At 37.3% G+C, this 17,141-nt stretch overlaps 1 protein-coding gene across 2 annotated transcripts in view; it reads right to left on the bottom strand.

Annotated features, from left to right (window-relative positions):
* The window catches only part of NUP214 (nucleoporin 214), a 48,424-nt gene that overhangs the window by 29,920 nt on the left and 1,363 nt on the right, over positions 1-17,141 (bottom strand). For both annotated transcript variants that reach the window (XM_072412352.1, XM_072412353.1), the window contains exons 2-14: positions 16,775-16,970; positions 15,710-15,861; positions 14,439-14,634; positions 12,495-12,565; positions 11,441-11,504; positions 10,560-10,663; positions 9,142-9,251; positions 8,519-8,585; positions 6,263-6,389; positions 5,011-5,169; positions 3,078-3,669; positions 1,834-2,039; positions 160-242 (exon numbers count right to left, since the gene is read on the bottom strand). In XM_072412352.1, the coding sequence (XP_072268453.1) occupies positions 160-242; positions 1,834-2,039; positions 3,078-3,669; positions 5,011-5,169; positions 6,263-6,389; positions 8,519-8,585; positions 9,142-9,251; positions 10,560-10,663; positions 11,441-11,504; positions 12,495-12,565; positions 14,439-14,634; positions 15,710-15,861; positions 16,775-16,970 (2,127 nt within the window). The remainder of the gene's footprint in view (positions 1-159; positions 243-1,833; positions 2,040-3,077; positions 3,670-5,010; positions 5,170-6,262; positions 6,390-8,518; positions 8,586-9,141; positions 9,252-10,559; positions 10,664-11,440; positions 11,505-12,494; positions 12,566-14,438; positions 14,635-15,709; positions 15,862-16,774; positions 16,971-17,141) is intronic.

Below are 17,141 nucleotides of genomic sequence, written 5' to 3'. Positions count from 1 at the left end.
CTTAAACGTCTCTTCTCAAGAGTCAGTCATTAATAATTGTGTAGTTGTACAGGTCATGTTATTTACAAGGTATAAATTCCATGCTTTTAGATTTGAGCTTTTCAAATTCACTTAGCACCTCACCAAAATATAACTTGTACTTCCTAATTTGAAGATTACCTGAGTAGGTGTTTGCTTCACTTCTGATGAACTGACCTTCAGGGTTTTCTGATGCCCTACTGGGGTTGATGGTTGTTGAGGGCCTGAAAAAAATACAATACAATACATCTGTATAATAAAAAACACAATCAACAGACCAGACTTATAAATGAAAAAAACAAACGAAAAAAAAAAAAAAAACAACATAGTTCCTAGTTTGTCAGTCCTGCACTGGGAAATCAAACCAAAGAACCACATTAGTTGCACTTACTTACCTACACTTAACCTTCAATTGCGCAGTGTAGTCGATTGGTCTGGAGTGGTCTTCCATCGGATCGGTATGTGTCTCTGAGCCAGCGTCGCCATCTTCGCCTCTTCTTCTGAGTTATTCTTCCTACGTCACCCAACCCAGGTGCAAGATCGGGTGACGTAGGTTGAAAAAAAAAAAACTTGCCGGTCCCACTGCACATGCATGGGATCGGCAATTTTTTCCCCCTTTTCTCGACCGCCTAGGGAATCGAGAATTAGAGGGCGGTGGTGCACTTAAAAGAAAAAAGGGTGTTGCACCTAAAAAAAAAAAAAAAAACAAATAAACAGAATTTTTACCTTACATGAAAGAGTTGTTTACTCCTTTATGTAAAGTGAAATTTCTGAGTTGTTTAGGTACGTTTTAAGTAACATGGCATGAGAGCCTTTTTCAAGCACTTCCAGGTGAAGGGTGGCAATGTCTGACCATGTCTCCCAACTGTTCCCCTGCATTGTTAACCTGTCACAAGTGCTGATGGGGACCTAAAAGGGGTCATGCGCTGCTGTCACCATTAGGAGGCTTTGCCTAATCAATGACATACACCATATACCATCACAGCAGTAAGTGTGCATGTGCATGAAAAGGCTTCAAATAGGCTTTGGGGGATACAACTATGCTAAGACTCAACAATTAATAAAATGAAAAAGAAGATAAAAGTTTAAAATACACATTCTTTTAGCAAATTAAATGTAATATAGTTTTTAGGTGTACATCTACCAAATATATTTGATTATAAACCAAAATGCCATAAGAAGAAGAATACCAGTTTATACCCTGGTCTGATTGTGACATTTTGTAGTCCTGGACCCCACATTATAATAACAGAAGATTTACTGTTTGAATTTCATAGAATGTAGGTAACTAGATATACTTATGATCTAGCTAGCATTGTGTTCATTAGATGTGCTTTCAAGTAGTAGCAGGGATGTGTATGGAGTTTGATAGGTGCCAGGTTGTTGTAATGTCTACTGACACTTTATTTTATTTTAACAATACATAATCCCCAGTTACAGAGGTGCATACATTGAGTATATACTCCCTATTCACTGTGCTGTAAATAGACAACATACAGCCCCTAGTCACATTACTGCCAGCATACAAAAGATATTTCTGCACGCACCTGTCAATTGTAACCCCTCAAGCCAAAAAAACATTTTTAAAACATTTATTCAAAAGGAAAAAACAACATAACACACTATAGATCTGTTTATCCATGGTAATATAATTGGCATTTCTATTGATTACTCTTTAAATGTTAGCAGTAATGGCTGCTTTTTAAACCCAGAAAATAAGTCACGTAGTAATAGTTGAAAAAACATATCAAAGTTGTTTCTTGCTAAGGTTTGGTTACATTTCTAGAGAAAATCAGAATATTAAATTTAAATTACCATCGAGAAAGGAGCGGTTAGGAGCCATTATGGGCTGTGGCTGAGATGGTGCAGGAACACCACTGACTGGGGGAACTGTTGCCACTGTGGACTTAACTGGAGGGGTTGATGGATGTGAGGAAGTATGAAAAGGAGGGGTTGATGGATGTGACAGAGTATGAGAAGCAAAGGCAGGTTTTGCGTTTGCTGCATCAGCGGCACTGAATCTGGAACAGAAAAAAAAAAATTAAATATACTGAAAAGTAACACAGTAAAATATGTTTAAGTAAATTACTTTATTGGTCATAAATCAGAAGCTTGGTTACATACATTACTGCTAGCACAGTTCTAACACTCAGATAAACCCGATCAGTGCATAAGCATATTCCCTGGTCTCCTGGTAAATTAGTAAAACTTTCTGGTTCCTAAATAATTTGCTCTCGTTCTAAAGCACTATATACTACAGTATAAATGGAATACTACCATTACTACTATCGACATATGCAACATTTCTCCCTTAAGGCTCAAAGTGCTTAAATGTTTTTTGGAGAACGCACACAAAAGAGGAAGAACCCTTGTGACACAGGTAAAAAGTTCTAAACATTTCAAAACATGGCACATCATGATAATTGAAAGAGAGAACACACTTTTTTTTAGTAATGTGGGAAGAATTAGAACTCATTTTGGGCTTTAAATACTTTCTGTACCAATGGGTACAGAATAGGTAAGTAGAGAAATATCACTTTGCATTTGGGGCATAAACAGAAATAACCTGACAAAGGCTCTAACCCAGAGGTTGACAAATTCCAGCCTTTAGGCCAGAAACTTCCTAGCCGGTAGTCCGTTCCAGCCTAACTCCCCCCTGGTCGATCGGTCTAATCCCTGCCGGCAGGGGTTGGCAACCCGCAGCTCTTGAGTCTTCTTGTTATGCCTCCCTTCCCTATATACTGTGGCTGGCGTTAACACTTCCGCCGCTGGGGTAAGGGGACACTGCCTCTCCTCCGTATGCATTGCGGAGGAGAGGGATTTCCCTTCAGGGGCGTCCCTGGTAGGGGGTGAAGCCATCAGCGCGTGACTCAAGAGAGAGAGTCTGACCTAGTGTGCCTTCTTGACCTCCTGAAATGGCCTAGTAGCCAAAAAAGTTTGCTGACCCCTGCTCTAACCATATCCCATGCTATCTAAAACGAACAAACTGCAAGTGCAGTTGAATCATTAATTTGTGTGCACAATACATGTTATGCAAGCGTAATAGTTTTTATACGTACTTCTCGCTGAGGTTCACTTTGACATTAGAAGAGAATGCAAAACCAGTGCTTGTTGCTTGTTGGGCAGGGTTAGTGGAGGGGTCTGGCTTAGAAGTGGGAGTTCCAAAAGCTGGGAGCCCTTGCATAGAGAAGGAAAACCCCTGGGAACTTCCTGGAACAGAAAAGCCAGTGTTGGTTGCTCCAGTTGAGGCAGATGATGAATTTGTGGAAAAACTAAAAGCTGTAGAAGATTCTTGAGGTTTTCCAACAGAGCCTGTAGTACCAAAAAGTGAAGAACTAGCTTGGGGTTTGCTGGGTTGACTCGTAGCAGCAGAGCCAAATCCTGGTAGAGTAGCCTGAGGTTTGCTGGGAATACTTGATAAAGGAGCATTGAATTGTGAAGTGGTCTGCGCTTTGCTGGCAAAACTTGCTGTGGTGGGACTAAAAACCTGGGGAGGATTGCTTGTAGTGACAGGCAAACTAAAAGCTGGGGGCGTTGGTTGAGCTTTTGAAGCAAGGTTGGATATTGGAGTGCTAAAAGCTGGATTAATGGATGCAAGTATCTTAGGTGGAGCTACAGAGCTCTGAGTAGGTTGGGAAGGAATACTTGAAGCTGCAAAGAGATCAAAAAGAGAAACATAAGCATGTGACCTATTTCCTAATACAAAAGTAATCTTGCAGTTAAAATTTCACCATGGCTACCACCATCTTTCTCAGAATGAGAAACTATGAATTATTATTAATTCCTGTAAAGTGGATTAAAACAAACAAAATAATAATGAAGAAAAATGCACAATCACAAGAGGTTTCATCTTGCTGCTGCTAGTTTATATGCTGACCTCCACTTAAAAGTGCTACTTATCTGTTTCCAACTTTAACACTTCTTGAGCCTCCAAACTGAAACAAGAATGCAGCAAGTGAAGTTAGCTGATCTGCTGGCTTGTTTTTGGTAAGTGAATCAAAATACTTTTGCTTTTTTGTTGACTTATCTCAATTAGTAAAATAGAAAACTTAAAATAAGCCACTATTAGGATATAAATCAAGTGGGGGTCATGGCTGGTGGCAGAGATGTACATACACACATTGGGGTTGATTTATTAAAGCTCTCCAAGGCTAGAGAAGATACACTTATCAGTGAAGCTGTGTGAACCCATGCATGAAACTTGCATTCTTTTTGAGAAAGTTATGAAGAAATAGGGTTGTCCAACATAATTTTAAAACAAAACTGGGGTTTGTGGTGCCTTATTTGAGGGTACAATGTGAGTTATGGCTCATATGTGATAAATCCTGAACTTGTTACATAGTGTATTGATCATCTTTTAATTTATTATCATAATCATTTATTTTTTGAACCTATCCTCTCCATTGCCATGGTGAAATCACAAGAACTCAGTTTGTGGCTTCAATAATTTGGAGTCCTAAGGTTTTACATATGTCAAATTGAACTTGTCGGTATACTTGATATTACTCATTATTTTCTGCGGATCAGCAAACTAACTTTGCAAGCATCATGTTCAGAAGAAAAGAAATAGAAGTACTCCCATTTTCTTTAAACCAGAACTAAACCTCATTTGTACCCACCTGCATACATAGCCCAGTGGTTCTGACAGATGGAGACAGTGATCAGGCAGGTAAAAATGCCTATTGCAGAAGGGTCATCACATGTCCCTATCTTCAATAAAGCCCTGGCTGGTTGAAAATGTTAGTTCAACTTTTAAACAAGTAAACCAGACAGTATTTCTAAATTTCCTAAAATCTAAAACTCCTGACCAAGCCAGGTACCTCGCGGCAACTGATTTCACTTTTCCTAACGGAGAAAGGCCTTTATTCAAATCACCTAAACTCTGTTAAGGATTTTGAACCATATTTTGTACCCCCCGACACCAGCCTTCTAAAAGACTATTTCACTGTACACAAAAGTAGTCACCAAAGTATCAAGAAAGCATAGGCTTACCACTTGCAGGATGTCTTTCCCCTTGCATGCGGAGTTCTTCCAAGGGTGCAGTGAGAGACTTTACATTTGGAATTAGGTTGATCACATGGAAAGGGCAGAGGACCCCATCAGTGGAAAGAATCACAAGTATAGGGGAAGGAGGCAAGACTGTTTCTTCATCTGCAGAGACAAGGCAAAGAAAGCTTTTAAAGCAACTTTTTTGACAGCTTGAAAACCTCAAGGGCTGAAAAAGGTTGAACTGAGCAGCCTGTCAGCCTAATCTAGAAGCCAGCAGGTATATTCTTAAGTTGATAAAAATAACAAATATTTAAAGAAGATTGGCAAAGTTTTAACTTTTAAAGTAGTGACTAATAAAGTGTGGTCTATATACTATAAAGTATAACTAAACTATAAACATCTGAGAAATCCAACATTTTCTTGGTTACTCCTCATCTATTTTATTGGTGCATTAAGTTCATAGAGAAAAAATAAACAGCAGTGTTGTCCCTATAATATTTTTTAAGCTGGGTGGAAAGAAGCCGTCTGTGGTGGCCCCTATATTAACACCCGACTTTTCAGTAACTCCCTAAAAACTCCCAGGTGGTAAAGGGGCTGTGGAGAATACTGAAACAGGTTGTTAAAACAGGCACCCAGGAAAACCTGCACATATTTTCAGTCTTGTTTCAGTTTTCTACAATAATTCAGGATTCCATAATTCATTGCACGGGGTGTGCAATGTCAGCACTTGACCCTTCCTGTTTATGTGTATTGGTCAGCCAATACATAGGGTGACATCAATGTCCAGAGATCTGCAGGAAGATGTTAGACCAAGAACCCTCTTTCAAATGTAAACAACATTACAGGGTTTTACACGAATTAAACAAAAATATTTCTGTGCACCATGATAACAACTATTAGATGTTGTCTTTTAGACTAGGTCATTTTAAACAGTTTACCCCTTTACCCACAGTAAACCTGTTTACCCCTTCCACCTGCAGACACAGTGCCAAAAATGTAAATACATAAACAGCTCAGGGCTGAGTAGGGTAAATAACAGCACAAGAAAAATAAGTACTATGACAAATAACAGTTTAACAACAGTTTATTAACAAATCATATTAATCAAGGCTATAAATTGTTTAAATCTAGGGTTAGCCTTTAACAAATAATTCTTTTAAAGATACTGATGTTGTGTGACCCACTAAAGAAAGTTATGGACAAACGTATTCCTAAATTTAAACTTTGTAACAAAATAAAAAAAAATCAAACATACTGATTGTTATTTCCAGCTGGTTGCTGTAATCAAGTGCAACTCCCAAAGGCAAAGTGTCATCGCTGCTGTCGGTCACAGGTAGCTCAGCTCGGCCAGAATCTTCCAAAATCCACAGTTCCCAAGTGTTCTGTAAAAAAAGTGATTGTGAATGACAGTAAATCAAAGCAGATGTATAGTATTTTACAACATATGTTTATTATTTTAGTAATAGTTAGAGCTACATAAAAAATATATGTTTTCTTCATTCATCTTTCAATCTTTTGTCGTTGGACATAACAAGAGATCGCTTCCAACAACAAAAATCTGGTGTGTGTATGCAGCCTTCAATCAACAAAAGGGTTGTCTATTTACATTTTGCAGAGACAATGCTGAAAAAAGCCTGTTTACAGAACTAAAATGAGCAATCTCTGCAGTGACTAATACCATATTAGATGGCTTACTAGATAAAAATTAGAAAAACAAGTGAGTCATCCACACAAAACGAACAATCTGGGGTGAACAAACACCAAAAAAGCAAATAAAAGTAAATAATACCAACAATATGATTTAAAACTACAGCCTGCAAAACCTTACAGTCAAAGTTAGCATATGTTAATGGTGTCATATGAACTTTGCAAAAATTTCAAACTAAGTACAGGTTGACAATCGAAAATCCGGCCATCGATAATCTGGATCCTTCAGTTTCCCGGCATTAATAGCCCTTGCATTCTCACTGAGGAAGAAGCCGATTCCATTCGGGTGTAGTTCTGTCAGTTGCCACTAAATGGCGCTAATACATTATAATTACAGGCAATTCAAAAATCCACGATTTTCAAAAATTCGGCACTCCTCAGGTCCGGAGGTTGCCGGGTTTGAATGTCAACCTGTACCGAAGACTAAAGCACCACCTTACAGTGACCATGAAGCTTGATAATGTAACAATCACCCTTGTGGAATAAGCAAAGAAAAGACAGCTCCTTGGTTGAATACACTAACAGTGAGACTACGCTGCCAGATCTTGGTTAGTACTGCATCTGTGAAAGGTGACGTAGTTTGGCTCTGAGGGAAATGGGCATACAGGAAAATTGCACTGTGACTAAAAGTGCAGTTATGCTTTAAAGGCTCATATCCACCACCATAATTTTCAAGGGGAACAAATGGCTTACCTTAAATCAACCAATCCATGAGAATCTCACCTGAACAGCAACTTCCCTGACCAGGGAAACCAGAGACTAGTTCCACTTCTTGTGTGGAACAGCTATTGCAAATAGCAACGGTAGTGTTGTGTAAAAAGAACCAAACTGAACAAGATCAATGTAAGGCAAATGAAAATAAAAGCAATCCTTCTGGAAATGCTGAATAAGGCTCAATAAGGTCCCAAAGCCTCCAAAGCTTTTGCAGCAGAAGAAGAAAAAAAACTTTACAGCCCAGTGTCCAAAATAGCCCCAGATACTTCAGATGGGGAGATGGACAAAGACAAGATATTTAGGATACACCCTAAATAATAAATAGTTCAGATAGCACTGTGGCCAAAACTTTCATAAACATTTCTGGGGCTGAGGACATTCCAATAGGCCAAAACCACAAACTCATATTGGTCGTTGCCTACAGTAACTGGAAAACTGTTACTGGAAAAACTAATAACTTGTGATGATCAAAAAGGAGTAATTTTATAGAAGCCAGGAAATCTCCTAACATAAGAAGGCAATTACCAACAGGATTCAATCTGGACATTGCAGACCATAACCATTAAATTCAAAACATTTAAAGCCCAGGATGGGTTAGGCCCCTTCCTTAGAAAGAAAGAGAATTATTTCATGTAGCCTGAAAAAAAAAAAAAAAAAAAAAAAAAAGCAATCTGTCAACCACAAACTAAAATGACCGCCCCAAAACATAATGAAAAAAACAGTTAAAGAAAGAAGCCATGCTTCTAAGCTCCTGCTTGGTGGGCTTGTCCAGAGAATATTTTCTGATAACCCCCAACCTCTAGGCTAGTACCTTTCTTTCATATCCCTCACCCATGAGTTATACCTAACAGTAATGATTTGTAGTATTGGAACCATTATCAGTCACGTTTACAACATAGTAAATGCTAGTCACCCACTATTTTACTTTGTATGCACTTTTGTACTATTTATGCCGTTTTTCTCTTTATAAAGTATAGTATGTTTGCCTTTACTCTATTTTTTTTTTTCAGTCTGCTATTGATTTATCTGAAAATATAAAACACAATACATTTTTATTCAAATACCAAAACAAAAATAAAAAGAGAAATACCTGGTCTGGTAGCCTGGCAATTACACTGACTTCTATGGAAGCTGCTGAAGCTGTGAGAAGAACTTCCCTAAATAAGAAATAATAAAAAAAAAATGTTACCAGTCCAGCCTTTTAATTCTAAAAGTGGGAAAAGTCTAAGAAATAAATGTGCCTATAAAAGTAAATTGCATATGGCAAATACATTTCTCAGCAAAGGGATGGTTCTTAAGAATTAGGCTAGACCAAATACAGGTTTAAGCTCACTGCACATGTTACAGTCTGACTTTAAAATCTACTGTGCAAAGGCCTGTCCACCAAGATAAAAATGGATTAGGAGGGTCCTCATATTACATAGTTGGTAGATCAAAAACAGATGGTACCAAAATTGTGCTGTTAGGTTTTCAAATGTATGGTGAGGTAAGAACAACTGTCATACAACTACCCCAGGCTTGTTATCAGTATTGTGAGATATTCACACATATAACTACATGGGGCAGTCAGTTACAAGCAATGCTGTTTGGAATTTTATTCCATACAACCTGATGTATAAGTGAGCATATCAAGCAGAGCATTAATTTTACCACTAATAAGGTGAAAACAAACAGAATATTTAGCAAGGAAAAAAGGTGTATTTAGCAACTTACCAGTCCTCAAGGTAATTCAAGAAGAAATGATGCTGCCTCTCATTGTTGATGCTGCAGTAACAGATCTCTGTAAAATTAAGGAAGCGTTCCCCTCTTTTGTCTTCCTTTTTCTGCAATAAATATTCAAACTTATTTGTAAAAAAACTCTAAACTGTAAAAGAAACAGCTTTAAAGCAAATATGCACAGTGGCTAGATCTGTACATACACACGTCAGATGATTCTGGCACAAGTACACCATTTCATTCTCCCACATTTCAATCTGTCTCTCCTAATGCTTCTTCATGTTGCTTTATTCTGTTTCCAGTCACCTTAAGTTTTTTTAAATGAATATCATTCAGGTCCGATACCCCCCTTTTTGATTTGGTACTACATGTTCTTTCACATATAAACCACTCCTGTTTGTTACCCAACTAGCTAGCTACTTCCAGTTGTCACTTGGTGTCAAAATCACAGCTAGATGCAGGGCACATACAGTAAATACCTGCCACTGGATAAAAGTAAAGGAAATGCCATGCTATAGAAGCATTACCAACGCTGCAGATGCATCTTCTCCTACCATTTTTTAAATCCACCGTTGAAACGTGGATTTTTTCCACCTTTGTTCCACCTTGTATTTCATCATGGACATCAAACACAAATAAGAAAATCTAGTACATTGGGAAACTAGTACCGTCAGTCTCATCAGATCCCCTGAGGAAGCCATTTAATGCTTCGAGACATACAATACTTACCTCTCATTAACATTACCCAGTCAGGGATCGCCTGTGTATAGCTATTGGTCCATATGACAATTAAATAAGCATGACCATATACTACAAACACCGTACTGTATTGTCTTTTTTTGATATTTGTATCAATACAGTCATACTTTGGCCCAAAAAAAACCCTCAGCTTTCCTTTCTTCATTTCATTAATCCTAATTACTGCTATGGAATAATTTCTACCAGGGAATTATTTTGAAATGTATTTTTCTGCTATCTAAATAATAAATATGGAGTCTTCAGTTACAGTTTTCTACATCTCTGATCTGTTTTCTTACCTATAGATGGGGTAGCTATGACGGTTAGTTATTCTTTGCTGTCCCACTGGGGATTTTTTAATTCTACTTCCCAAAGTTTCAAACAAAAAGGGAGGAATTTCCCCCCTATTCTATGAATTGCCCAAGTGGACTCTAAATGGAAACTGATAAGCCATGCAGACACCACGTGGTGCATGCAACAATATGGTGCTGTGAATTTAAACACCAGAACATAAATGCAGAGTGACTCACAGAGGTTACTCTGTTCTAATACAAGTTATCTTACCCAACAGGAAGGATAAAAGTAAATCAAATTAGATAAGCAGAACATTTTTGCAGCTTTGAAAGTCCATAGTTTTGCTAAATAATAAACAGACGGATAAAATGTAAATAGTATACCGGAAGCAAGACCATCACAAGCTGAGGAGATGTTTCCACAGAGCCATCAGCAGCCGCATACACTACTGCAAATACATATGTGCTGATCCAAAGGACATCCAGTACTAACATAAAAACACAGAGAAGAATAAAATAAGTACAAACCAACAAATATATAATTCAAATTAACAAGTGAATATATTTTTAAATTCCAATATAAAGTTAACAGAGATCATGAACAGGTAAATAAAATTTGGTAAAATAATTATTTTCCTGCAGCTGCTTCACACTCCTGACAGTCCTGGTCACAATCATGAACACTAAGACCTGAATATATGATCGCTGCAGTAGAAAAGAATTAGCCGGTCTGAATTCAAATCTTTCTATTCTACAAATTTTCAGATCAAAGAGCAAGTGTTAGCCCTTCAAACATGTTGTAAGCAATGAAGGAAGTCTGGAGAAGAAACAAATAACAATTATCTTTCTAAGCTTTAAGTGTAATAAGTGAAGGAAGTGTAAACTTGTCTATGCTTATATCCTTCCCTAGATCCCCTGATCTCCCTGCAGAGCTCTTAATGTTTGGGAGTTGAAGTATTTCTATACATTTATATGAGGCTGAACACTTTAGGGCTGAAAGGGTAAATGTGTGAAAAATTGAGATATGATAGCAAAACCAGCAGTATACCTGGTGCAGGGTGTCAGTAACAATTATTTTTCCCAAAGCAGTAGTATGGGGTGCTCATGTTAGAATAAAGCTTGCTTAATAGAGAGACTTACTCTTAGTATAAGCATAGAGAATAAATCTACTATTCATAGCAACTAATCCCTTGATGTTCTAAATTTCTGTTGTACTATGACAGAATGCCAATAAAGTCATCAATAACACAGTATATTTTCCATACCTTTAACTGGATTATCTGAATCATAAAAGGAAGGGCAAGGAATAACTTTCTTCTCCTGAAGATTCTGAAAGACACAATATAACTTAATTACTGCATTACAAAAAGACAGAAGAGGAAAAACAAAAGCTGAAAAAACAAACAAACAGGATACTTAAAAATAATTTTTAAAGAAAACACAAACATACACTAATAAATAAGCCAAACATTTTATTTAACCCAAAATGTAAACAGAAAAAATGCACCCACACACATTTGTCAATAATAAAAATAGTCAATCTTAAATATAGAACAAAACAGAATATTTGAAGGTCCTACATTTTGAGTTAGTTAAGTTTGTTTCAGAGCCCTAGGTAGCAGAATTGGTTGGACTCCCACAACCAGAAAAGTTTACTAGTTCAAACCTCCAGTGACCTACGCAGTAACCGCAGTCTGCAACAGTAGACTGTCATATGATCATTTTTTCCTAAAGAATGTAGAAAAATATGAATGCCAAGTTTATGTTTACAGATATTATTTAGTAGATCAGTCTGCAGGTGAAGGTCAACATGTAGAACCCTTTGATATTTGAGAATTATTTTGAACACAAACAACCCCTTTATTAAATTATTGGTCAACAGAAAAAAGGTCAAAAGATAACAGCAAAGCAGTTAAACCTGCAGGGGCTATTTATAAACGTTCTTACACTTCATTCAACTAGAAAAATGCTATGAATTATGAGGGGAAACTTGCATTACTCTTGTTTGAAAGCTTAACACAATGAATGCCTTGGCCTTTCTTTAATAGGGTTTATTACTTTAAGCCTTGTGCCTTTTTGATGTTTGCGTGTAAGCCAGAGTACTAAATGGTAATCAACAAAAACACGGGTAGATAATACAGACTATGGTTCTATGCAAAGATTCTATCCAGGAACCCAAGTTCTGGAAGACAATGGTGCTAACTGCTTAGCCACTATTAGTATTACACAGCATACTACAAAATTAAGTTCATATAAATGAGCAAATCACGGTTAAACCTCCAAGAAAATTGACTTTATTACTGGAGACCTGACACTTACCGGGAGGTACTGCACAACTGTGCCATTTTGTTTTCCAACAGCCAACTGCTTCCCTTTTGGGCTCCAACACACTATAACCGAAATGCCGGGTTAAAAACATAAGGTTTCATATATTAAACAAGTGAAAAAACAAAGGGCAATTACACTTTACTTTTTTTTCTTTTTGCAGTAACTACAGGGACTCAGTCAGTTGCTAATGATAACATAACCGAGGCTGGCTTCAATAGGCTTATAATCCCGTTTTACAGAACATGACTTGTAGACATTGTTTAACCCAATCGCTTTAAGGGCAAGTCTATGAAAAAGCAACCTTCCTTTATCTCTTGATGTTTTAGATAAAATATTGCAACCAGGAAGGGCCTTAATTGCAAAAGGGACAGACAATGCTCCTTCTGCACCAAAAAAACATACCTGTTTGATTGCAATTTTTTCTTTACACTCACTTGTCCTTATTCCATCATTATCCCCTCTTATGGGTGTCTGTTCTTTGGCCTGTGTATGTCAGTTCCTGTGTATGCACTCAGGAGTTATTTCAGTCTCGGCAGCCCTGGGGAATGCCAAGATAACTGGCATATCCCGAAACATGCAACTAAGTGAATTTGGAAAAAGAAGATTGCGAATAGGCAGGTAAGCATGTTATTACAAAGGACATTGACTGTCCTACAAAAAAAAAAAAAAATCTTGCCTGCTCTCAATTTTGGAATGCCAAACTGTAGTCCTATTTACCACCTAGAGCTGAAGTTCATAAAACAGTGGTGACATATGCAGAATACGTCACACACTTGGTATAAACTCAACACTCGAATCACACATGGGAATGAGTCATAAAAAAGGCTAATCATGTGACCAAATGGAATAAATCTCTGAAACAGGATATATACCCATCTTACCAAAGCAAACTATGCTATATTTAATTACTGCATTGCTTTACATGTACTTTAAAGTGTAATTAGTTTACCTAAATTTGTTTTTGCATAGCTCCCTAACCTAATATCACTTGCACAGAAGAACTAGCAGATGGGGAAGAAACAGAGATCAGGCTCTAGAACATTGCACAGGTTATAGGTGCAACACTGAAAATAATTAAGGGAAGAAGGTACACACAGATGCCATTCAATCTCTGTCCACAAATGTTGGGGATGTGTCAAGACTGAAGATGAACTTCTGAACTGCAAAGGAACCAGCAATTAGCCAGATCTGTTAGTTAAGATAACATACCCTATCAATGGAGAACCAAACAGTAAGTTTGAAATTTAACTTGTCAGCAATCAAGCAAAGTGAAAATATAAGTTTAAAAAGAATCCAAAAACGAAGATAAAATTAAGTGGGATTAATATGATTAGAAAAAGAAATGTGTTCCCATTAATCAACAGTATTTTTCTTCTCAGTGCTTAATAGGAGCACAGGCATAAACACAACATTGCACTCATGGGCCACACAATGGGCCCGATTTATTAAAGCTCCCCAAGGCTAGAGAGAGTACACTTCCATCAGTGAAGCTTGGTGATCCAGCAAACCTGGCATGAATTTTTTCAAAGTAATTTAAATATTTGCTGGCAAATGTTTTAAATCTTGGACCACATACATTCTATGTTTGCTGGATCACCCAGCTTCACTGATAAAATTGAATCCTCTCCAGCCTTGGAGAGCTTTAATAAATCAGGCTCAATTAGTCCAAATTATTTTAAAGCAGAGCATAAACACGCAATACAATTTTTGAAGCTTGCAGACTAGCAAATTCTCAGATTGCCTTCTAGCTTTAAAAACGGAAACATTTTTTTAATTATATATAAATCTTATATATAAAAAAGAGAGGTTAGACCTTTATTTTTTGTAACCAAATACAAACACTGGAGAAAGTAAACACATTTTAAAAAGCTAAAACTTTAGATACAAGCCTGTTTTTTATCCACTGTAGCAAAAAAAAAAAAAAAAAATACCCACCTGAAGTCACCCCAGTGGCTGCAGGCAGGTTGGCGTACAGACTTATTGCATCTGTGACCTGGAGAACGGAAATGCTCCCATCACTTAAACATATAGCCACAGTAGAAGCTACTGGGTTCCATTTAAGGTCTGCAACAAAGGTTCCAGGATCTCGCAAAAGTGTTTGAGATGCAAATGGTTGCTTGGGCTGCTTTGCCTAAGAGAAGAAAAAATGAATTCAGAAACACATACACACACACACACACAGCTCAACTTACAGATGTTTTATGTGAACATCTCAAAAATGTTTTAACTAACAATTCAAAGGATAAGACATATACTGAATATTGTTTGTCTTGGTAAAATCAGTGGTCAGATCTGTCCAAATATAACACTTCTCACACAGTTGCTTTAAAGGATATCTAAAACCATGAAGAAATATTTATTTAAGACATTGCAGTTTACCAGTTATCAAAAAGGGGGGAGCATTAGTTTCTATTTTTAAGGCTAAGAATATTTTCTGGCCAGAAAATACATACTGATAGAAACCAAATGTTCTTGTTGCTTCCTGTAAGCTGAACTGAAAGAATAGCGTTGTCTGCCTTTTGTAAACTAAAGGTAGTCCCCAGGTTACATACGAGATAGGGACTGTAGGGTTGTTCTTAAGTTGAATTTGTATGTAAACAAACAACTGCAGAGTTTGTCTTGGTCATTAAAGTGTTGCAAGAGGCTGCAGAAAGAGCTCACCCCCCTAAGATCGCTCACATCAGCTGTGTTTAGCAAAAGATTTCTTCTGCAAGTCATGCAAACCTCCCCTTTGCAAGCCTCCGTTCTGCACACAGCAAGCAGGGAAGCCCTGTTCATATCTAGGAGACGTCTGTATGTCAGATGTCCTTAACCCAGGGACTACATGTACCAATCCCTCTGTCCCTATTTAAGATGGGGATGAAGAACAGAAGACATGTTTAAAATACAGCTTGTGACAATAATTGCATCCTCTCTAGACAAGGTGACATGAGTAAAATGTTGTCACCCAAGGCAGGAAGTGTGTAACTGGTAAAATTTTATCATATGAAAATAAAGAAAAAGGCTATAAAAAAAAAAAAGAGAAGACAAATGGCATAATTTCAAAAGGACTGATAGTGCATCTTTTCTTTTAGAATTCAGAAATGATTCAAGAAAAACACTGTTTTCAATAAACCCAGTATTTTTAAAGCAGCACAACTCTATCAAATAAAATACATTTACTAAAAGAGTCCTAATAAATGGAAAAGATAATGGAGATCAGATACCTTATTTACTAGTGTGCGAGTATCATAAAAGAAGATTGTACAACCACTGTCACTGGAGGACATGCAAACAGACAGAGTGAGGTTGTCAGAACTCAAGGCAACATGATGTACTGGATATTTTGTCGGCACTTCAACACCAGGTGGACTGGCAGCTGCAGAAAAACAAAAGGTATAGATATCAGTTATATCAGATATTAAATACAAATTAGATTGAGCAGATCACGGTTATCAGGCAGAAATTAGGTAAATATGGTCTACAGGTAGTGCCCAGGTTAAGGACATCTGACATATGGATGACTCCTAGATATGAACAGGGCTTCCCTGCTCACTCCTGTGCAAGACAGAGGCTTGGAGGGGGTTGCATGACTTCGGAAGAAATCTTTTGCTAAACACAGCTGATGTTGTGAGTGATCTTAGGGGGGGTGAGCTCAATCTGCAACCTCTTGTAACTCTTTAATTAAAAGACCAAGACAAACTCTGCAGATATTTCTTTTTGCATATCAAAGCACAGCTTGTTCCAAAAGTTAGGCTGCTTAAATCTTTTTTTTTTTTGATTTGTTTGTGATTAACTCACAGTGGGGATTTTTTACCGTAAACTGACACCACACTGCCTAATATTATGTTGTGACAAACATCTGTCCTAATTGCATTCAATAAAATAATGTACCTGTTCCGACTTACATACAAATTCAACTTAAGAACAAACCTACAGTCCCTATCTTGTATGTAACCCGGGGACAACCTGTATTTGTAAAATAAACAAAACTAAAAAACAAATTCTCTAGTAGTAGTAGTCATGTTCAGCTAGACTGGTTTATGTCATTTGGAAGATGTTTTGCAGCCTACACAAGCATTTTCTTCTGATCATGCCTGGGTTGGCCGCATAACGTTTTACCATTACAAAAATAAATCTATTTGAATGTGACTAACTAGTACTAGATACACAATGACTAAAACCTTGCTCATCATTAATATTAATAATATATATCATTCCCCTAATTGTTTTGCACTATTCACAAATGGCTCTGATCACACATTTGATGTTGGTAAAATAACTGAACATACCAATGCTGTTGGCGTCCTCCCCAGGTTTTATTGGGATAATAAGGTCTTTGGTGGAGAAAACCTTTAGCCCAGTAGGACTACCAACAAACAGGAACCCATACTTATTGGATATAGCCAAGAGAGTAGAGCGATTCCTAAGAAGTTCCTCAGGAGGTTCGAAGATGCGCAACTTTTTCAGCTGCTTAAACTGGAAATCCTGTTAATGAAAATAAACATAAAACTAAAATAGAACTAATAACAATACATTTTTCAAGGAGGATCTAGCTGGAAATGACTGAATTTCCATCCTCATAAATGCGCTCTAGGGATTTGCTGACACCCTGTCTTTTAACCAAAATGCTGTATACCGTGTTTCCCCGAAAATAAG

Source organism: Pyxicephalus adspersus, chromosome 5 (assembly GCF_032062135.1).
Source record: "Pyxicephalus adspersus chromosome 5, UCB_Pads_2.0, whole genome shotgun sequence".
Lineage (NCBI taxonomy): Eukaryota > Metazoa > Chordata > Amphibia > Anura > Pyxicephalidae > Pyxicephalus > Pyxicephalus adspersus.
Note: the sequence above shows the minus strand (reverse complement) of the source record. Positions and strands in the feature narration are given on the sequence as shown.